We start from the raw sequence: 20,969 nt of genomic DNA on the forward strand, positions 1-20,969 counted from the left end.
TCTTCTCGACGTGTCTCCTATGTGCATCTGTAGCACTGCTACTTCTGAGATGCTTCTGTCTTTATTTAGGGTGCCATTGATATTGTACAGCGGAATCGGCTCTTTTAGCTTCTGCGTCTGCACCTTATTCTCTTCAATGAATCGCTTGTTGATAAACTTTGTGGTGGCTCCACTATCCACCATAGTGATTATGTCCTTGTGCCGTCTTTTCCCTTGAAGTCGGACTGGAATGTGAAAGTGTTGGGACCCCTGGTCCAATTCATACACCATTGCAGTCGACAATACGTTATACTTGTTACAGGATATATGCGGCCCAACGCGTGCGGCACAAAGCGCGGACCGGATCAAAAACCCTCCTCCTTCATCGCCCGATAGTGCTCGAGCTCCTCGCGCATTGACTTCACCTGTGCCATTAAGTTCGCCAGCTCCAATTGCTCGGATTTCGCTGAAGCGGCACTTATACTTGCTAAGGGTGATGTCGTGACGGGGGCGCTTGTCGCAGCCTGGGTGGAGCCCGAGGCAACCGTAGCCCGCGCGTCGGCGTGTTTTGTGTAAGGCTTGTCCTTACAATTGGGGCACTCGAAGCGTCGGTACCCTTGCTTCCCACAGCCGAAGCATGTGCCGGGGAAGTTTCCTTTTCCGACGACCGCATTGATGCTGGCCGAAGCTCCGTGCGATGGGGGTGCACCACCACGTGCCCCACCACGTCCTCGACCCCAGGCCGAGAAGAAGTTGTTTAGCTCGGGCCGACGGGCCCGGCTGATGTCGAGGATCTGCTCGACCTCAGTGGCGCGCTTCTCAGCTGCTTGCCACGTGGTGAAGGTCTCGAGCTCGATCTTTCGGTACACGTGGGAGGGGATGCCGCTCAGGTACTTGTCGCATAGCTCCAGGTCCCCATACCCAGAGCGATCCGCCGGACCCTTGAACAGCGCGAAGAACTCCACCACAGTGCGTTTTTCACGGACCGATTTGTCCGCGCAGAGCTTCGCCAGCTCTACTTGTGCTGCCGCCTCATCGTTGAGATTTCCGAAGCGGGCCCTGAAGGCGGCGGCAAAGGCCGCTTCGTTTGCGAACGGGGTCGTAGCCCCTTGCACCCCTATCTGCACCGACACGAGCTGGGCAAAGTAAGGAGTGGCCCAGGCGCAAGCGTCTCCATCGAGCAGGCTTAGTGCGACCTGTACCTTAAGCTCAATGGTGGTCAACGACGTGTTGACCAGCCAATAGATGCGTAGCTGCGATAGGAACCAGTTGCATTCGATGACGGTCTTGCCATTGTAGCGGAGCGGGAGGAGGAGTTTCAAAGTCTCCTTATCGGGGGCAGCTGCAGGAGAGGACATTATCGGCGTCGGGGGGGACGGAGGACGCTGCAGGGGCGGAGGCAGCTGTGGTGGCCCTCCGCTGGTCAAACTTCGAGAGGAGCGAGTGCTCGAGCGGCCTCTCGGCGGAGTTGGCGGTGAAGGCGCCGGAGGAAGTTCGGCGGGGGGGTTACGTACGTCAGGGACTGCTGACACGGGGGCGAGCGCTGTTGGCAAGGCGGACCCAACAGAATCCTCGGACTCGGACTCCGAGACTCCTTCTTCACCTGCACCCTCCTCAGGCTCAGGCTCTGGTGCAGGGTCTGGAGGGAGATCTCCTCGAGCTTGACTGGACTCGGCAACAGTTTGGGGAAGGCGGGAAGTAGGGGAGACAGGGCGAGAGTACCGCGAGGCGGATTGAGATGCAAGGGTGCTTCGGGGTCCAAGCGGGTGTTGCACTCGTCGGATCGCCTTGTAGCGCGGGTAATCTTCCGCGATCGATCAGGGTGTCCGGTTCGGGCACGGCTGCTGCTCACACCGGTAGATGACAGTCTCAGGGCCGTCTGAGATGTAGACATTGATGAGGTCCTGCGAGTCGAATGCGTGAACTTGGCCTTGGCAGGCAGCCACGTTGGATGGGGGGAGGACGGGGAGGTGCGTGTACTAAAATGGCCATACTACACTAGCTTACGTTACGGCGCCCGAGAAGACCCTGAGGTTCGCAGTTCACGTGGGGCCCAGTACTGCTTTTGGCTAGTATGCAGCAGGAACCTAGACCACGCGTCCGTGAGGACAAACACCGCCCACTGAAGTGCAGGTGTTGAAGAGTTCGTTCCTCTAGGGGTGGCGATGTATGTAAAGCTATCTACGTATCGTATGTACCGTAGAGTATCGTAGGGGTGCGCACCACCCAACCTGTGGGAAAGGAAAGTGAATAGAGGGGGTCCCGAGGGGACGCCAGCAGCTTGGGGAGTTTCGACCTAATGTCGCGACTTGAGGTCAAGCGACTGAGGAAAACCTAAATGCTGGGGGCATCCGACTAAGTCTCACCGAAGCGATGGTGAGCTATGCTCAAACCTAAGGCTAGGGACAAGTAAATGTATTAGTTAGTATAAGTAAGAAGGTGATATAAAGGGATGCTTACTGACCTAGGGACAAGAGGTCGAAACTGAGGTCCCTAGGGCAGCAGAGGCCGGCTTATATACATGGGGAGATAAGGGCAGGCTGTGCGCACTGGTCCGTGCACAGCTGGTCCGTGCACAGCATGCTGACGCGGCCACGGGGGCCGGTGAGTCAGAGAGGCTGTGTCAGCAGAGCCTGAGCTGTGCCGTGCACTGCCGTCCTATCTAATCTGATCGTACAGTAGATAATGATGTGTCCATATCAGGCAGGTAGTACAGAGGTCGCGGGTTCGAGCCCACGAAAAGGAAAAAATTAAAAAACGGCTAGGTGCCGTACCAAGTCGTGACAACCGCCCACTGAAGTGTAGGTACTGAAGAGTTCATTTCCCAAGTGGTGGTGATGTATCGTATGCTATCTATGTATTGTAGGGTATAGTAGGAATGTCGCGACTTAGGGTCGAGCGACAGGGGAAACACAGACTTAAAGATGCTGGGGGCGTTCGACTGGGTCTTACCAAAGCGATGGTGAGCAAAGCTCAAACCTAAGGCTAGGGACAAGTAAGTTAGCATAGGAAAGTAAGTATGTACAGGGGCTTACTGACCTAGGGACAAGAGGTCGAAACTGAGGTTCCTAGGGCAGCAGAGGCAGGCTTATATACAGGGGAAGATAAGGGCAGGCTGTGCGCAGCTGGTCCGTGCACAGCATGCTGACGCGGCCACGGGGGCCGGTGAGTCAGAGCGGCTGTGTCAGCGGAGCCCGAGCTGTGCCATGCACTGCCATCCCATCTAATCTAATCATACAGTAGATATGATGCGTCCATATCAGGCAAGTAGTACAGAGGTCGCGGGTTCGAGCCTGCAAAAAGGAAAAAATTAAAAAACGGCTAGACACTGTACCAACTCGTGATAAGGGGTGCACACTACCTGACCTATAGGAAGTGAATGTGAGTGTGGGAGTTCCAAGGAACGCCAGCAGCTATGGGGAGTTTTGACCTAATGTCGCGACTTGAGGTCAAGCGACAGGAGAAAACCTAAAGTGCTGGGGGTGTTCGACTGGGTCTCACCGAAGTGATGGTGAGCAGTGCTCAAACCTAAGGCTAGGGACAAGTTAATATATTAGTTAAGTAAGAAAAGGAAATACAACTGGGGGCTTACTGACCTAGGGACAAGAGGTCAAAACTGAGGTCCCTAGGGTAGCAGAGGCCAGCTTATATACAGAGGGAGATAAGGGCAGGCTGCGCGTGTTGGCCCGTGCACAGCTGGTCCATGTGCAGCATGCTGATGTGGCCTCGGGGGCCGGTGAGTTAGAGCGGCTGTGTCAGCGGAGCCCGAGCTGTGCTGCACACTGCCGTCCATCTAATCTAATTGTACAGTAGATAGTGTCGTGTCCATATCAGATATGTAATACAGAGGTCGTGGGTTTGAGCCTGTGAAAAGGCAAAAATTAAAAAACAGCTAGACGCTGTGTCTACCCGTGACATTAGCATGACATCCATCTTCTATAATGATAGAATATAGCAGTAGCAATCCATGAGAGTTGCAGTATTATTATAAGGTCTACAGAATGTATGTACAAATGAGCAGGATTGAGAGTGAGCAGTATGTCAGATAGGGTAAGCCAGTGGCTACCCTGTGGCTGCTGTGGCTGCGGCATCTCGGATCATCGGCCGGAGAGAACAGTTACTTGAGGTGGCCGCGCCTATCGTTTTTTCGCCCGCTGTAATAGCGACCTGATTGACCAGTCAATTATCGGTAGATTAACCGGTAATTTACCTAAGGTCGAAATCAAGGTTGTTAATCTGGGCGATAGTACCCCTTATAGACCGACTGCTAAATTACGGTAAATTAGGAAGCGATTCCAGATTCACCGCGCCCTACAGGACGGTATCAAACATCCTAGCGCCATGCGTCTGAAGTACAGGTTGCGCGTTGCTTGCCTCTATTTGTGCACATGCCGGCAATCGACCATCGATACCGAAGTCACCATAAGACAACGCGTTCGATAGCAGGCCTCAGACTTGGGTATCCGGAGCCTGCGCAGGTTGAAGGAGTTGTCTACTCTGCTCACAGGAGACTTCTCGTTTGCTAAAACTGTTGATCTGACTGCGAACATCGCGACAGATCCGGGGAGAGTATTAATGTACCATACGTGGAGAAGTATGTCCCGGCAACACAGGATGACGATTCACTACACACAAGGTTTCCTGCAGAAGTACAACAGTCCGGTCCGGACGTATTGGCTCCGAGCGTGCAATTCTGATCTTCCTTCCCTTGTTCTTGGACGGCGTCGTCCTTTGTCAGCGCTGAAGCCCTTGTGCTATAAAAGCGATGATCATACTCCTCAACACCGGTCGTCAATCCCTCATTGAAACTCTGATCAGCTATGGCTACACGTACCGTTACGGACCTGCCCGTCGAGCTCCTCGTGATGATCTTTTTCTTTCTCGATGCTCGCGGCCTGATCAACTGCAAACAAGTGAGTAGTGTCAAAACAGCGTATTAATCTAAAACTGATCGTGTCCATGTTCGTAAGGTGTGCCGGATGTTCCTACAACTTATACACGGCTCCACTTCCTTGCAATATTTCTATGAACTCGAGCTTGCAGGCATGGCCGACGAGCCCTTATGCCCCCTTCCCTACGTGGAGAGACTGCGGAAATTACGCTCTCTGCAGCACATGCGCCGCACCGCAGAGCTTGTGCCAGGGTCGTCCTTTCCACAGTGGACGGCGCTTGTGTGGACGACCTCGCCTGGTGGTCTTTTCGCCCAGGCAGACATGCGAGGCGGAATTGAATTCATCCAGTTCCCATCCTCAGTGCTTAGAGTCTCAGAGCGTCAATGGTCTATCCACAGTGACCAGCTCGATATGGACTTGGAGACAATGTGTATGGATCCATCACAGAACGTTGTTGTCGTGACAGGGTGGGATCAGGTGCCAAACGAACCAGGGTAGGCAACGTTTTGATCACTCTTGTGCGAGTATTTGACGAAGAGACAGGGGCCGGTACCCTGCACTTCGTATCCTGTCTTTCACAGATGGGCAACCCCATGCTCTTGCTGCGCGCAGTGAGATCAACCTTTCAGACACGGGTAAATATGACGAATTAGACGAAGAAAACCGCAAGGAAGGACGCCAATCCCGTCTAGAAGGCGACTACGTAGCGCATCTTAGCTCTTGGAACTATGAATATGCGGTTCTGGTGTGGGATTGGAAGACAGGCGATTTGCTTTGGGAAAGTACCATATGTCGTGCATGTATGTGGACCAAACCTGACACCTTGATCACACAGCATCTACAACAAACCTCCTCAATTGATAAATATGAATCATTTGACTTCGTCGACAGTCGGCATCTACTTGCAACGGACGGCAGAGCCATTGTCATCTTCGTGCTGGACAGACCAAGCATATATACTGGTGTTCCAACCTTCATTCGAGGTTCTCACTGCATATGGGAGCATCCTATACGCAAAGACCAAGCATTCACTACGCCCCGTCTCATGTCAACGCACAAAGGCGGATACTCGCAGAGGAATCCGGCTCATCCATTCTACTCGTCCCCCACAGCGTGGTCTAGTTGCCGTCGCCTGTTACGGAGTGCCGTATAGTTTAGAAAGTGAGGACGTCTGGACGGAGGTGATCTTGGTGCCTGCGTCCATGATCCGGGAGTGGGTTTTGCGTGCACAGGCCGACAGACTAGCCTACGAGGACAGCCTTCCTGTCGGAGGTGGTGGGCTCGTCGAATGGGCGGAATGGGCACCATACTACCCGAGAATGGTGCGCGCCGGCAGGCCGTTCTCCGCAGAGGTACAGGGCATGTATGCGATATTTGCCAATGTCGAAGGGGAAGAACTTGTGCTGGATCATATTGACTACACCGCCGTCGGAGGTAAAGAAGTGGAAGGCGATCTCGACACCTACAGTGACCTTGGGGATGAGTGGGATGAAGGGGGTGAACTGTATCTCATCCCTGAGGACAGTGAAGGCGTCCATTCGGCATACGCCTTGCTTCAGCCGGGAAATGTGAACATCCCAAAGCCTTATCTAGTCATCCTTCCAGACTACGCAATCTTGCAGGAGGTACGTAATGTCGCTCATGCATTTTGGACGGTGCTCACATATGACGTTTAGTATAAGGATGATGATGGAGACAATCAGTGGCAGATTTATCATATCGTTGCCTCTGATTCCGGTGATTCGTGAGCCTGATAGAGAGCGTCTGGACATGTACTTGTAGTGTTATTGGTAAAATTGCGCCCAATCGCCGCGCAACTATGGCGCAGCGATAGCGAATGGCGATTGTTGGCGCAACTCGGAAAGGTCAAGCCTGGTTCACACACTGAGCAAAATATCTGAGGTAGAATCTCTCACGCAACCTAACATTTGTTGCCTCCCCCCTGCCCGAGCTATCAACAAAGGAGCACGCAGGTGAACATAACCTGAACTCTCTGATCGACGAAAATGCAGGTTTATAATTTGAAGTAGCTCAATAATGTTCGGAATGGCGTTGTACCCTTAGCGAGGCGGAGGAAGCTGGGATACACAAAGACAAGGAGAAAGTTCCGCGGAAGAGATCACTGCTATCGTCTCTCGGTCTGTAGTTGCACTGTGGCATTTTTGTCACCTCTGAGCATGAAGAAATACCGTTCACCATTCGCCAGTTGCGCCACCATTGACAGCAATCGCCATGGGGCCAGACCCGCGCCGCGCCGCCACTTAGCGAATGCCTGAGCGAGTTTTGCCCACGGACACTATGTACTTGGCTCGTTCATATAGATAGCATCTTCGTATATCACATGAGAATGAGTCAACGGCGAGAAGACCATGGCGTGAGTGAAAAAAACAGCGCTTATTATGACACCATACTCACAAAGGACTGCTAAGAAGAATGTCATGGATATTGTATCACAGCATACATTGCATAGTATCAGACATGCTACGAACTTTCAGAACGCGACAAGACGTGGACAGTGATGAGAACGAACAGAATAAAGTACAGACTAACGGGTTGTCATAGGAGATGCCAAAGAACGCTGCGAGACAGAGAAAGGAAACCAGAACAAGCTCATATACAATTCACCGGTGCAACTGTGGGCTAGCCAGGCGGGTGTCATCCTCACGCCCGAGCTCTTGCTGCCGTTGCCATACGAGCTCGGCCCACAGCGGATTCGGGGGTATTCGACCCACGAGAGCGCGCAGGACCTCCAACCTGACCAACGTCAGTTCCTCATGAGTGCTAGGCAGATTATAACCCTTACCATCGTGCCTTTTCTTCATCAGTGTCTGCAAAGAATGTGATCTCCTGGTTCTGTGGGAATACAAGCCGGAATGACCGCTCAGAGCCGTATGGACCATCAAACTCATCGACGTGGCGGCTGCGAGAGCTGACCCCAGATGCCGGGCTGAGCATTGACGACCTCACATCCTGGTCGTCCTCAACGGTAACAGCTTTCTTGAGATCAATGGTGGCGATAGCACGCTTCGTGACATCATTGTATGCAATGAGATTGGCACCGACCAATCTGAGATGTCTCCGCCGCCACGACTGCGCGATGTCATTGGCATGTACCCCCACATACCGAAGGGTTCACTTACCATGCAATCCCCACCGTTCTGAGTCAAGGTCCCCTCAAAGTACGTGTTCTTATGCCAAGCTGTATGTCGCAGACCCCGATGACATTCCTCCAAGCTTTGAGGCAACTGCTCAGGCGGAATGCCAGGCAACGGAGGTAGTCTGAATATTTGTAGGACGATATCGCCAACTTGCATGGACTTCATGGTACCGCCTGTCTCGAGCCGCTGCCCGATCAACGGGTAGCTGGTCTCGAACAGCTTCGTGTCACATCGAGGAGCAATGTCTCTGAAGGAGATGAATGCTCGTGCGAGAGTACCATCGGGTTTGAGATACCGTGCCAAGTTCTCGCTTACACGATGCACCGGAGGCTGATGCATAGCTGTCTTCGGCGCCGGAAGCGCTTTCGGAGCCTTCTTTGCGGGCGATGACGATCGGAAGAAATTACGCATTCCTCCACCCTTCGATGGGGGTGGGGGAGCAACCTGGACGGGAGCTGGAGCAGGCGGCGGTAGTGGAGGAGCGTTGGCTTTAAATTGGGCGATAATATGGGGATCTCGTCGGACCTTGATAGTCAGCGTGAACTCAAGCTTGCTGTGTTCGATTCTGGCACTCAGGGTATAAGTACTAGGAGACCATGTTGATCATCATATTCCACTCACAATTCGAACTCCTGGTCAATTCTGCATTCCCTGCCGAGGCGACACTCTGGCGTCGTGACATAGTGTATACCGTTATTGAGTGTGCATGCAATGGTCGTCGGCTGCTGTGGCATAGGTAGATCGAGACTCTTCAGGCCAATTACTATGAAGGATTTCAGCGTCATAACTGGTTAGTCTCGAATATCCTGCTTACCCCGGACGAACACCTTCCCGTGTGCTTTCCCCGACTTATCCTGTGCTCGGAGCTCCTTGAGTTGCTTAGCATATTCGTTCTGTGATGCAACGGGTAAGTATTACGGACCTGTCAAGACAATTATTGCTTACCATGTCCGACGGCCTCTTTACTGTCTTCCAGGCCTTACCGCTCTGCGTATCGCTAGCAGCGGCATGATGGGAGTCACCGTTCGCATCAGAGCTTGCGTAGATGGTCTCCCGTCGCTCACGCACATGGTACTTCTAGGGAGAGAATAAGGGGTCGGTAATGGAGAGTTAAACTGCAGGACATACGCTCTTGCTGGGTCCCTCGAGCTTCAATAGTTCACGATTAATGCTGTCCGAGAGGGGGTCGTTCTCGTCCTCGATGGGAAGGACATCCAATAGTCCTCCTTGCCGGAGTGCTGCGCCGCGCCTCTGTGCCGCGCCAGACCGTTGCGCGAGCATATCCTCTGCATCTCCCGTGCTCATGCTGCGGCGGCGCATCGGCCGGCCCACCTTTAGCAACTGAGCACTGGAGTAACCAATGCCTAGTGCCTCTTGCTCTTCTTTTTGCCGCGCCTCACGCTTCTTAGCTTTGATCAGCTCGTCGCGGGCGCGGATCGCGTCCTTTGGGGGAGGTGCAGGGATGGCGGACGACTCGCTCATGGTGCGTTGCGACCGCGCTGAGGGATCTGATCCAATTCGATGGTGCGTCAGGTGTGGGGCAATCTCTGCGAGGGTCATCTCGTCGCTCCCGCTGCCGCCCACGCTATGCGCGACATTCTCCATCAACCGGTCGAGCGCACTGACGTCACCGAGGTGCAGGTCACCCCGCCTTGCCGAGCCCTTGCTCCCGCCCAGAGCAAACGAGTCTTCAAAATCGAGGTGGAGTCCCTCGAACGTGTACTCACGCTCCACATCCTCCGTATTGGCCCGCATAAGCATTGACGGGCGCGGTGGGTCAATTGGCTGGGGCTCTGGATCCAGAGCGAGTACGCCATCGTGAGTCGCATTCTTATGTCTGCTCATCGGCGGTGGCACTGTGCCGTGATCGCTTTCCGTGCGGTCGTCCTGCGTGTCGTCCTCGTCATCCTCAGTATGTTTTGCCTCGCCGTCCTCATCGGCAGCGGCGCGACCAGTACCGTCTTCGAACCCAGGGCCACCGTCAGCAAGTAGGCAAGATGGCTTATCAACGACGTCGGTTGGCATCTCGGCGTCGACCTCCATATCGCCTGCTTCCTCCTCCCAGCGTGAAACATCTTCCGAGCTGACCGAGTGCCGCAGTGGCGAGCCTACACGCGTCGTCACGGGCGACGCGAACGGGCGCACGGCACGTGGCATCGCCACTTCATCCAGGAGAGACGAGCGCGGCGAGTTGCTGCGCGGCGGCTGGCCCGGCGACGTGAAGCGGAAGCCTGAGCCTGTAGACGCGATCGAGGACGTGCTGCGATCCAGTGGTGTCGATGGGCGAGATGAGCTCGGCTCTGCCTTTGCTATGCTGGGAGGCAGAGGCAAGCTACCCGGGGCGAGGGTGCGTGGACCAGACAGAAGTGCACTGTTGTCCGTGTGTGCTTGCGCTTGCGGCTGTGCATCATCCTCTCCATCGACCTCGCGATCGAGGCCGTCGAGCGACACCTCCGAGTGGCCGATCGATAGGTTCGACGGGTCCATGCTGTCGTCGCGACCCGAGTCACCAGACATGAACGACAGCTCGACCGGCACTGGCTCGTCTTTGATACGCGGCAGTGCGAACGGATCGTCCTTCACGACTACTGATTATCGTTAGCTCAAGTATGCGACCTCACGCCACCCACACTTACGCTCCCCTGACGGCGTCGACACTACCCCGAGATCGAACCGCGGGATCAGGCTCTCTATGTTTGCGGATACGCGCGGTGCCGTGCTGACGCGCTTGGCAGGAGACGGCGACGGCGGCAGCATGCACACGTCTTCATCCAGCTCACCAACTGCATGCTGTTCCCTCTGTGCTTTCGCGCGCTCCGAGTGCGTTGATCGGCCGAGGGGAATATGTGAGCCGGGCGAAAGCGCTATGACAGGTGTGCCCGCGCGCGAGTGCGGCGGAGTGCTGAGTGGGTCGGGTGGTAGTAGCTCAAGCGGCGACGCGCTGCGCCGCTCAATCACAGGTGGAGACAGAGCCCGATGAGCATCACTCTGTTCGTCGCGCGCAACTGTCAGGTTGGGCGGGCCGTCGGTCTCCTCCTCAGAAGCAGGTGTCAGAGCGCCATGTTCTGAAACGCTGACGGGTGAACTGTGGTGGTATACAGCGCTGAGACGCGCAGCATGGTGCGTCCGGCCGTATGGAACACCATCCTCGGTCTCGGTGTCAGGTGGGAGGTGACGTGATCGCGGCGGGGTCGATGGGCTAGAATCGTGAAGCATAGAGTCTACCAGGCCAGTGATACTGTCATCGCCAGCTTGCGCGATGTCATAAGTATCATCAACTGCGGGGGGCTGCTCAGGAACGTCATTGTCGTGATGGTCGTGATCGCCTTCCTCCTCGCCCTCATCCGACTCGGAGTCAAATACATCCGAGTTGAGCTCGTCCTCCTCGACGTCGAATTCAACCACATCGCACCGTTCGTCGAAAGTCACCGTCTTGCGACGTTGTCGGCGGAGCGAACCGCTACTCACATTACGGGGACCGTGCAGGCGCTTAGAAACAAGGGAAGAACGGCCCGGAGAGGCAGAAGGAGCTGGAACGCGAGAGAGCTTGGGAGGAACTGGCGGCGGACCTTCGTCATCCACTACGGCTTCGGACCCGGGCGCCTTCTTGAATGGGCTCTTGGTCACTGGTTCCTTTTGCAGCAGGCCTTGGAAGCCTTTAGACTGGCGCCGCTTGAAACCAAGCGGGTGCTCATTCTCGGCCGAGGCGACCATGGACGGCGGGCGTGGACGCTTCTCGCCACTGACCCGGCGTGGCGTCGCAGGCGAAAGTGGAGGCTTGGCTGGGGTGGGGATCTGAGATCGAAAGGGCGATTTGGATACGAGATGGTTGGACTTGAGATGCTTGTAGCTGGCCGACTGGCGGCGCGAGAGCGGGGCAGCCTGGGGCTGAGGAGAGGCAGACTCGCGCTTGGCGATGCGGAGTGGCGTCGTCGGGCGCGGGAGCCACCCATTGTTGTCGTCGGGCGAGACCGACTGGATGCGGTCGCGAAGGGGTAAGCCGGTGCTCATTGTAGCACGCGGCGAGCAAGTGTGGCTGTCGTTGTGGCTGTCGGTGTGGCTGCAGTGTGGCCCGTCGAACAATGCAACCAGGAGAGGCGGTTCAACCGTGCGTGGGAATAGGACACGGTTGAACTACGCGTTTGCACGTGATCGCGTTCAATGTGGCGCGCACGTGATGTGACGTACACCTGCAGCTTGGGCTCAGCTCGAGTGCCCCTTGCTAAGTTCGTAATGACTCTCAGGAAGCGAACAAACCCTTCGCATGAATCAATACGTGAAGAAAATCACAAACACGAGGAGGAGAATGAAGAACTAAAGGAGGAGGTCGCACACAAGCAAAAAGCCCTTGAACAGAAACAGGCGAGCAATGTAAATAATCATTGGCCTTGTCTCGTTGCCGTGCTTTAGCTATGGCGATAATTGTATTAACACCTTGGTCTGTAGAAACACCGGCGTTTTTTTACGACGCGACGCTTCATCTTCCCGCTGGGTATACTTGGTAAATCGGACCCTGTCGATCTGCACGTTTAGACACTCACATCAATCAAAGTCGGGATTCTCCTTGGATTCATACTTATTCAGCCAGCCGACTTCCCCGATTTCCAAACGCATCTCACGGTGCTCCTCGACCAGTACGAATTTAGCATCCCGCAGGCCCTCCAATTCGAGCTCCCCCTGCTCGATCTCACTCGTCTGGAGACCGAATGGCGCAAGTTCCGCAGCAACATTCCCGAGCCATGGAAGCTGAATAATAATGGCCTCGAGTTCACTGTCGGCGAGCAAATAGCTGAGCGAGGGCTCACTGCGAAACACCCTGTTGTGTTGATTCCCGGAATCATCTCCACGGTATGTCGCATACTTGCTGACGACTGACTGGGATCCAGCCTCTCACTGATCTTCTTGTAGGGGCTGGAGTCCTGGTCCACTTCTCCAGAATACCGCCCTTTCTTCAGGCAGAAGGTCTGGGGCGGGTTCTCCATGTTATCCCAAGTCATGTTCAACAAGGAGAAGTGGATGGCTACTCTCATGCTCGATTCTGTCACTGGCCTTGACCCTCCAGGCGCGAAGGTAAGAGCCGCAGAAGGCATTGATGCTGCCAGCAGTTTCATCCAAGGCTACTGGCTGTGGTAAGTACCTATGTCACGGAATTTCAGACACTATACCCCAGTCGCACTAGGTCCAAGATAGTGGAGAATTTAGCTGTCGTCAATTACGACACGAACAACCTCCACCTTGCACCATACGACTGGCGCCTATCCTACTACAATCTAGAGGTACGCGACGGCTACTTCTCTAAGCTCAAGGCAACGATCGAGGGATTCGTGTAAGCCTTCATGCGTGGCCTACAGCGTTCTGCTGACGACTGGTCGCTTCATTGGATTGCATATGCAGCGCAAGAGAGAATAAGCGCGTTGTCTTAGTCGCGCACTCCATGGGTAGCACTGTACGCCACCTATCGTAACTAAAGCAGTTGAATGTGCTAAGGTCAGCGAAACTCAGGTGATGATGGTACTGTGCCCGAACCTTACTGTGATCTTTGCTGAAGCCTGATACTGACCTCAGAGTAGTACTTGTAAGCGTCATCCGTTATCGGGCTTACTGTAGGTGGTTGTTGACACGTCTTCTCAGCTTCAAATGGGTGGAATCACCTGAACACGGAAAGGGTGGACCTGATTGGGTTGAGGTAGGCCATTGCTAAATGTCTTTGGTAACGGGTATGGTGTGAAACATTGGCGAACAGAAAAACGTGGAAGCTCTCGTCGCCATTGCTGGCACCCATCTGGTACGATGGTAAACGTGATGATAACATTGCTGATGCTGACGGACTGTACAGGGCGTGGTAAGACACAGTTTCTTCTACATGCTGAGATACCTTGTTATTTACTCGTGTGTCAGGTTAAAGCCATGTCTGCCCTTCTATCAGGTGAAATGAAGGACACTGTCCAAATGAATCCCGCAGGCGCATATGGTACGGATCCAATGCCTACTGTTTACAGTCTTCTTTCATTGATCACAGGCCCTCTCTTCGCCGAGCAGTTCTGGAGCGGTTTTTCTCCCGCAGGGAACGTCAGAACCTGTTCCGCAGTTGGGCCGGTAGTGCAAGTATGTGGATGAAGGTGAAAACATGAGTGCTTCTCTATGTTCCACGCAGCTCTTATGCATCGAAGGGCGGAGAAGCGGTGTGGGGCAACGCAACATTTGCTCCTGATGACATCTTCGGGTATGCGCAAAGTCATGGCGAGTTAGTTGTATTTCGACCCTCCGTGGTGGAAACGGAAGGCAAATACTCGCTGTTGAAGAACATGACCGCGTCCGAGGCTGGCACGTGGATTCTGGAGCGTACCCCCACTCATTTTCAGGTCAGTCCTCCCTCTCTATACCGTGCACATCTGGACCCGCGCTCGCTCAGAAAATGATAGCGTCAAACTATTCCTTCGGCATTGAAAGAGACGAGCAAGCCTTGGAACGCAACAATTTGGATCATACGAAGTGGACGAATCCTCTAGAGATACAGTACGCCCTCTTGGCATTTTGCTGTCACATTGTGGGCCTCATAGATTGACAGACTACCACACGCCCCGACTACCAAGTTTTACTGCGTGTATGGGCATGGGAAGGACACTGAGGTGAGTCACATGTATGGAGTGCTAGAAACATGTCTGACAATTCTTCGCAGCGTTCATACTGGTATGTCGCTGTGTTATGCCTGCATACTATCTATTGTACTTATATTTGGTCAAGGTACACTCGAGAAGAGTATGAATATGACGACATCCAGCCTGACACCGTCGACGCTTCCTGCCTCAACGCTTCCGAATGCATCACACCGCGATCCCCTCTTGACTTACCTTTACTGCGTCGAAGCCATATTGATGCGGAATACACAGACGAGACAGTATTCCCGAAAGTGATCAACGGCGTGAGAATGGGCGAGGGCGACGGGACTGTGAACCTCCTCAGTCTGGGTGCTATGTGTGTGGAAGGCTGGAAACGCAAACGGTGGAACCCCTCAGGAATCAAAGTGGTGACTGTGGAAGTGAGTATCTCAATGTGTGAAATCCACCTTCTCAAGTTTGCCGTTAGCTGCCGCACAATCCTGTGTCGACAATCCCGCGAGGAGGCGGAACCACAAGCGACCACGTGGACATCCTTGGTTCGACCGCACTGAACGAGATTATCTTGAAGGTCGCAACGGGGGCTGGAGACGAGGTACAGGATTCGTTTGTCTCGCGAATCCGTGAATACGCCCAGAGGATCAAATGGGACTAGGCCTCTAACAACAGTTCACATCGTGATTCAACATCCATGAATAGACAACATTATTCGAATCGGTCCCTAACTCCATCGGCTCGTACATACCTATCAGTTAATAAAATCATAGAGGATAGACATTGTTATGAGTGTCACGGTAGATCCTACACTTCGGTGACTCTATCCAGCCGTGATCGGTGAGGAGCAGGATGAGAGCGCGAAGGTGGATCCATTCCTGGCGGCCTGGAGGGATATAGGGCACTGAGAGGCTGGTCAAGATTGCGACCAAGCGCATGTGGATATGGCTGGCTCGGATGACTAGTAGAAGACGCCGTTCGCCCGATATACTGATCGCAACCTTGCGTATTCGTGGCCGGAGCCAGAGGGACGGGCAGAACAATTTGATCTCTTCGCGGTGTGAAGCGCGGCCGGAATGGTGCGGAGTCGCGCCTGCGCGAGGCAGGTGCTGCATCTGAACTTGCCGCGGGTGCGGGCGCGATATGCACCTGAGGCGTTGAATGACGCCGAGACTCTTGCGGAGCGTGCCTGCCACGCATAGGCATAGACATAGGCATAGGTTGGCCTTGCGAGTAGCTATGGCGTATTGGTGCAGGGAGCGCCGTGGCATTTGCATCTATGTGCGACACAATGGCTGAAGCCGGAAATGCAAGCGGATAGTTGACGAACGGGGTGCGTGCTGGAGCCATTTCGCGTGTGAGAACTCGAGGCTCTGTAATCAAGCGAATTTGGGTGCGGTGAGACTGCGATGAGGAAGGACCTGAACTGAGACCTTCGGTAGAGCTGGATGGAGGGAGGTCCGCAAACGCCCGATGTAAAAAGCTATCCGAGCGACGGGCGGAGGTAGGAACAGACGAAGCTAGAGAGGTGCTATCGGACATTGGGGACGTCGGGGAGAGGAGCAGGCCAGGCTCAGCGGGAACGCTGTCTTGCATATGGAGTAACGTCGATGTAGCAATTGCTGGAATGACCTCGCTGGATTGGGGCTGTGGAGGGACAGCAGAGGACGGAATCGCCGGTAACCTATGGCTTCTGTATGTCTGTATAAGTGAGGGCGGGGGTGCGTCGTCATAGTCGTACTCGTGAGCGAGGAGTGCACTTGCACGAGGATCTTGACTAAGAAGTCGATGATTGTCAGTTCCGTCGTCGGCGCGAGAGAGCCGCGAGTACACATGTTTCCACCATGACGGCTCGCGTCTATGGCTTGAAACTACTTGAGGCGAGTCGGTTGCCTCGATGCGAGCATAGGCTATACCTCTTGATGGTTCCTTGCTGCCTCCTAGGATGTTGCTGTCGTCAATACAGCTGGGCATCAAGCCAACAACCACCGTACCTCGCCGGCCGGAGCCCTTCTTGCCCACCCCGCTCTCCACCTGCAGATTGAAGCCACTCTCGTTCTTTCCATACACGTACGCATCATCATCCCCACGGCCAAGCCATTGCCCCTCAGCACCATGGGGCGTATTCCCATCTCCATGGCCTATGCCCTCATAGGCCTTCTCACTCACCACGCGGGCATGCTCGCGGATCGCGTACCGTGACTTGCCAAAAACGTTCTCCATAGCCGCCTCGCGCCGCGCATGCATATCCGTCTCGCGCCCACGCGCACGGTGTGCCATGTACACAATACCGCACCATACCTCGCGCAAAGTTTCCGTAAAGTCGAGTGCGTGCCGCAATGCACGCCAGCGGGCAGGCCGGTGGCCGGGACCTCGGTACGGCTTGTATGTATATGCACGAATGTGGAGGAGCGCGAAGAGCCTGAACAGACGTAAGTACCAAGAGCGCTACAGTGGTGACAGGCGTACACCATCTCGAACGTCTCGAGGATTGCACTTGCGCCAGTCGCGATGTTATCGGCTGTCATGTACGTGGTCTATCCGAGTTGTGTTTGTCAGTTATCAGCATACACAATGTCTGGCGCACGTTTTTGATGACGCCAACATCCTCCAGTCCTGATATAAGTGTTTCTTGCCAGAACGTGAGAAAGACTATTCGCAGTCAGTCAGCTGTTAATGTCCTAGGTAATCTCTTCTCTACACACCAACAGCCTTGACGGCGAATAACTTTAGCAGCGGCTTGTGCGGTGCAAGGTGTCCTGCAATCGGCATGTACAATTGTATCAGACAGTACATAGCTATGGTGACGGATATCGACATGATAATCGTAATCTGCGCCATGATTTCAGCACGAGCTCCATGAATGCCTGGATAAGGTGCATACGTAGAGATGACCCCAGCCAGGGCTCCATGAATCATCGCAGTACAGGCCGATGTAGTTCAAAATGACTGCTGCTAGGGTTGTCCTTTGGAAGGGTAAGCATGAGTAGAGTAAGCATGAGTAGATGCAACAGGAGGCGACAACTAACAGTGGTCTGATCACACAATACTGCAGAACGCCCCATTTCATCAGTTGCAGAAAGTAGAGACCATCCTATGCGCTGCAGGTTAAAGACGTGTTGATTGGGAGAGCAAGGAGCCCACCTCCGGCTTCCAGCCTACTGACTGGAGAGGAAAAACCCAGTGCGCAAGGGGAGCTCCTCGCCTGCGTGCCTCCCGATCATTCTCGCGAGAGAGTCCAACCTGAGATTCATGTGCACATATAGTCAAGTATAAGTGATCCAATATAGCCGGGAGCATTCAATGAAGCTCCATTACCTTGCGGAAGATGTCTTTCTGCTCCTCGGGGTCATGGGAGAGGTAATTCAATATGAGGTAGAAGAAGGAGGTCAGCACAATAGCCTCGTAACAGTCTCGGATCAGGAGCAGAGCAGTAGAATGATTCTGTGTATTTCATGGTCATTGGTCATAAGGTACACGTCGAGATGAGCACAGCACAACGACTTACCCAGAAGAGGTAGGACGCAAAAGAGACAGCGGCGTAAATCGGTACCATCAGCAGGATTCGTAGGATGTCTGCAAGGCTATTAGTCGGTACCCACATAACCGCGATGCAGGTCGATACGCACAGCGCTGCTCAAGTTTCTGGAGGTGGAATGGCTGTAAGCAAGGCACCCTCGAAGGCGCTGTCTAGTAGGCTCACATCTGTGTACCAGCGGAGATGCTTCTCAACTAGCCAGAACGATAGAACAAGCGCTACAAAAGTGCAGCATCCAGTTACTATCCAGCCAATCTAGCGAATCCATCCTGTCAAATGGTATTACTGTAATAATCAAGGGAACGCGCACATCATGGGCTACGCATTCGCCAGATGGTCAGTCCAAGAGAGACACGCATACAAGGAGTAGTGCACGAACCTGCCAGAACGAGAGTGCCATGCTGGATCAGCGGTGGCTCAGATTGAGCTTCTTGAGCAAAGCACCGGCCGTTTTTTATGTCCGCCATGTGGTTTGATTCAAGTTAGAGAGTATAGACAGGAGTACAAGGAGATCGTTCAAAGAGTCAAGTGAGAGTATAGATAGAAAATACGTTATGAGGTCGTTACAATATCGTGAGGGTTCGTGAATTCGTCCAAGGTCAAGCCTACTGCGGGACCCGAAGCCAAGGAAAAGCAGAGATGTGGCCCGTTTGATCTACCGGTACCAAAGCAGAAGAAGGGCGCAAGCCTGGAGGGTGACGGGAAGGAGATGGCGACCTGCGAGCACTTGGTCGGCAACGACTGTGAGCGGAAGGACCACGGCGTATACTATAGACGCCCGTAACGTCAGGATGGGCGTCTGATTCGGCGCCAACTATGTAAAAAAACTAATACTTTCGTGTATTGTAGAAGTAATTCTCCAAGCCTCAAGCCCTGGGCCTCAGGCATCAGTAACGGCTGAAGATGACGAGAAAAACGTCCCAACATACAAGAAGGCTGCCGCAGAATCAGCGGTTGCCAAACTCTAGTCCCGCTGTTATTTTTCAAGTTCCCTCTTCCATGTCATCACAAGGATCAATTCGGTGAAGAAAGCTTTGTGTGCCCAGTATTACTTATCTGCCTGCAAAGTTTGAGCAGAAAAGCCGTGGCTGTACAATAGCTCATACACACTTCTTTTACCAGAATACGCAGGGTGCTAGAATAGCAGTTCTATGCAATTGATTCTATATCGATAGACCTGCTCGAAGATATTTGTGCGCAGGCGCGGTTGATATGGGATCAGCTGTAGCTGTAAACCGTTGTTCAAAGGGCCAGCCGGAAGTCCCCCCCTTGTAATTTATTCTGCCAGTGAAATGTGCGCGGCGTGATCCTCTCTGGCGATGCTCGTACAGAGTCTGGAATGCAAGCTTGTTTTATGATGCGGTGATCCGTATGGACCGGATACTTCGTGATCTGCGCTATCAACTTGCTACCGACGGTAGTCGACGGTCCGGGTCCTTCCCCGCACCCACCGCGACCGTCCTCAAAATGCCCCGCAGTGCCCCGGATTCCCCATCTTTCCCCGCCTCGCTGCCCTCTGCACCTGCCCTCTCCCTCTAGTCGACCCCAACACCGCTCATCGCTGAACATGTCGTTCGCATCACCCGTCAAGGCTGCACTCGGGCGCATCGCATTCGTGACTGGCGCGGGGCAGGGTATTGGTCGTGCCATCGCGTGTCGTCTTGCGCGCGATGGGTACGACATCTCCATCGCCGATATCCCCCCTGCGAAGGCGAGGGTTGACGATGTCATCAAGGAGATCGAGTCGTACGGCAGGAAGGCCATCAGCGTCTACGCTGGTACGTACCGGCCTCTTGCATGCGAGTCTAGTGGTAATTTGATCAAACATGGACTTCATAGATATGAGGGATGCAAAGCAGATCTACGCGGCCCTCGATGAAACCGTAGACAAACTAGGACCGAGGCTCTTCGTCAGCGTTGCAAATGCAGGTGTCACGCAAGTCAAACCTCTGCTCGAATGCACGCCTGAGTACGTACTCTGCGTGCCATGAGCGAGGCTGTACCGAGTTCGACCCCGTGTGCTGCAGATTCATCGAGAACGAAGTGAGGCTCAACGTGCTTGGCCTGATGAACACGTACATCGCAGCAGCCAAGCAGATGGTGAAGCAAGGTTTCGGCGGCCGTGTCATTGGCGCGGGTTCGATCGCGTCCTACCGTACAGCAGGCAGGTCGAGACATCGTGACCAGAACCCCGATAATGAACATTGTCTGTAGCGAATCTCGCCCCATACGGCGCAACCAAGTTCGCTGTTCGTGGCTTCACGGAGGCCGCAGCAAAGGAGTGGGCGCAGTATGGCATTCGAGTGAACGGTACATTGGTCATCCTGTTACCTTGTATACCACACTGAATGCGACATCTGCTCAGCATACGGCCCTGGCATTGTCGACACTCCGATGTGGGACCACATTGATGCTGAGCTCGCGAAGATCGTCAGTCACTTTCACTCTTCCCGTTCGAATGGATACTGACATGGGCGTTCGTTCTCAAACACAGGAGGGCATCAGCCAGGGCGAGGCAAAGGCGAAGCGGGTGAAAAACGACATCCTGCTCGGGCGTATACAGGAGCCCGAGGACGTCGCTAAGCTTGTCTCGTTCCTTGCGTCGGAGGAGGCGGAGTACATCACCGGCCAGACGATCAAGACGTGCGGTGGCGCGTCGCTATAGATGTTTAGATGTTTCCTTTCGGGATGATATGACAGTGATACGTTACACGTTGCTTTGTGGCATCGCATGAATAGAATTGGGTCATCGCTTGGTTTTTGCATCCCTGCCTTGACTGAGCAAGCTTTG

The 20,969-nt window shown here is 54.1% G+C and overlaps 7 protein-coding genes across 7 annotated transcripts in view; 4 read left to right on the forward strand and 3 right to left on the reverse strand.

Moving 5' to 3' along the window:
• POSPLADRAFT_1057659 (hypothetical protein) overlaps positions 1–183 on the reverse strand; it is a gene marked incomplete at both ends in the record, with an annotated part of 543 nt that extends 360 nt beyond the window's left edge. The window contains one exon of the mRNA XM_024480942.1: positions 11–183. Within this exon, the coding sequence (XP_024338679.1) occupies positions 11–183 (173 nt within the window). The remainder of the gene's footprint in view (positions 1–10) is intronic.
• Positions 184–1,862: 1,679 nt separating this feature from the next.
• POSPLADRAFT_1144028 (hypothetical protein) lies at positions 1,863–3,206 on the forward strand (the record flags this gene model as incomplete). The annotated part of the gene is made up of 4 exons (XM_024485649.1): positions 1,863–1,949; positions 2,063–2,112; positions 2,872–2,941; positions 3,120–3,206. Coding segments are annotated over 4 exons (294 nt in total), but the record flags the coding sequence as incomplete, so codon positions are not given.
• A 1,593-nt stretch (positions 3,207–4,799) lies between these two features.
• Positions 4,800–6,705, forward strand: POSPLADRAFT_1144108 (hypothetical protein; the record flags this gene model as incomplete). The annotated part of the gene is made up of 6 exons (XM_024485655.1): positions 4,800–4,892; positions 4,950–5,365; positions 5,484–5,671; positions 5,763–6,496; positions 6,548–6,615; positions 6,654–6,705. 6 exons carry the CDS (start codon positions 4,800–4,802, stop codon positions 6,703–6,705), a joined length of 1,551 nt encoding a protein of 516 aa, XP_024338681.1.
• A 787-nt stretch (positions 6,706–7,492) lies between these two features.
• Positions 7,493–8,925, reverse strand: POSPLADRAFT_1145279 (hypothetical protein; the record flags this gene model as incomplete). Its single annotated transcript, XM_024485781.1, has 5 exons — positions 7,493–7,625; positions 7,675–7,961; positions 8,012–8,594; positions 8,651–8,792; positions 8,844–8,925. Coding segments are annotated over 5 exons (1,227 nt in total), but the record flags the coding sequence as incomplete, so codon positions are not given.
• A 3,337-nt stretch (positions 8,926–12,262) lies between these two features.
• On the forward strand, positions 12,263–15,301 carry POSPLADRAFT_1047119 (hypothetical protein; the record flags this gene model as incomplete). Its single annotated transcript, XM_024479212.1, has 15 exons — positions 12,263–12,400; positions 12,614–12,877; positions 12,938–13,158; positions 13,209–13,355; positions 13,424–13,470; positions 13,600–13,639; positions 13,661–13,715; positions 13,773–13,814; positions 13,928–14,000; positions 14,069–14,148; positions 14,200–14,391; positions 14,442–14,545; positions 14,598–14,669; positions 14,774–15,068; positions 15,116–15,301. The coding sequence occupies 15 exons, from the start codon at positions 12,263–12,265 to the stop codon at positions 15,299–15,301; spliced, it is 1,956 nt and encodes a 651-aa protein (XP_024338683.1).
• Positions 15,302–17,164: 1,863 nt separating this feature from the next.
• POSPLADRAFT_1144931 (hypothetical protein) lies at positions 17,165–18,244 on the reverse strand (the record flags this gene model as incomplete). The annotated part of the gene is made up of 7 exons (XM_024485743.1): positions 17,165–17,292; positions 17,346–17,472; positions 17,525–17,606; positions 17,670–17,734; positions 17,785–17,883; positions 17,959–18,084; positions 18,149–18,244. 7 exons carry the CDS (start codon positions 18,242–18,244, stop codon positions 17,165–17,167), a joined length of 723 nt encoding a protein of 240 aa, XP_024338684.1.
• Positions 18,245–19,745: 1,501 nt separating this feature from the next.
• Positions 19,746–20,937, forward strand: POSPLADRAFT_1181933 (hypothetical protein; the record flags this gene model as incomplete). The annotated part of the gene is made up of 6 exons (XM_024488880.1): positions 19,746–19,989; positions 20,018–20,149; positions 20,208–20,342; positions 20,393–20,488; positions 20,544–20,608; positions 20,673–20,937. 6 exons carry the CDS (start codon positions 19,746–19,748, stop codon positions 20,841–20,843), a joined length of 843 nt encoding a protein of 280 aa, XP_024338685.1. The 3' UTR covers positions 20,844–20,937.
• Between the last annotated feature and the right edge of the window lie 32 nt (positions 20,938–20,969).

The sequence above is a fragment of the Postia placenta genome, assembly GCF_002117355.1.
Source record: "Postia placenta MAD-698-R-SB12 unplaced genomic scaffold POSPLAscaffold_8, whole genome shotgun sequence".
Lineage (NCBI taxonomy): Eukaryota > Fungi > Basidiomycota > Agaricomycetes > Polyporales > Adustoporiaceae > Rhodonia > Rhodonia placenta.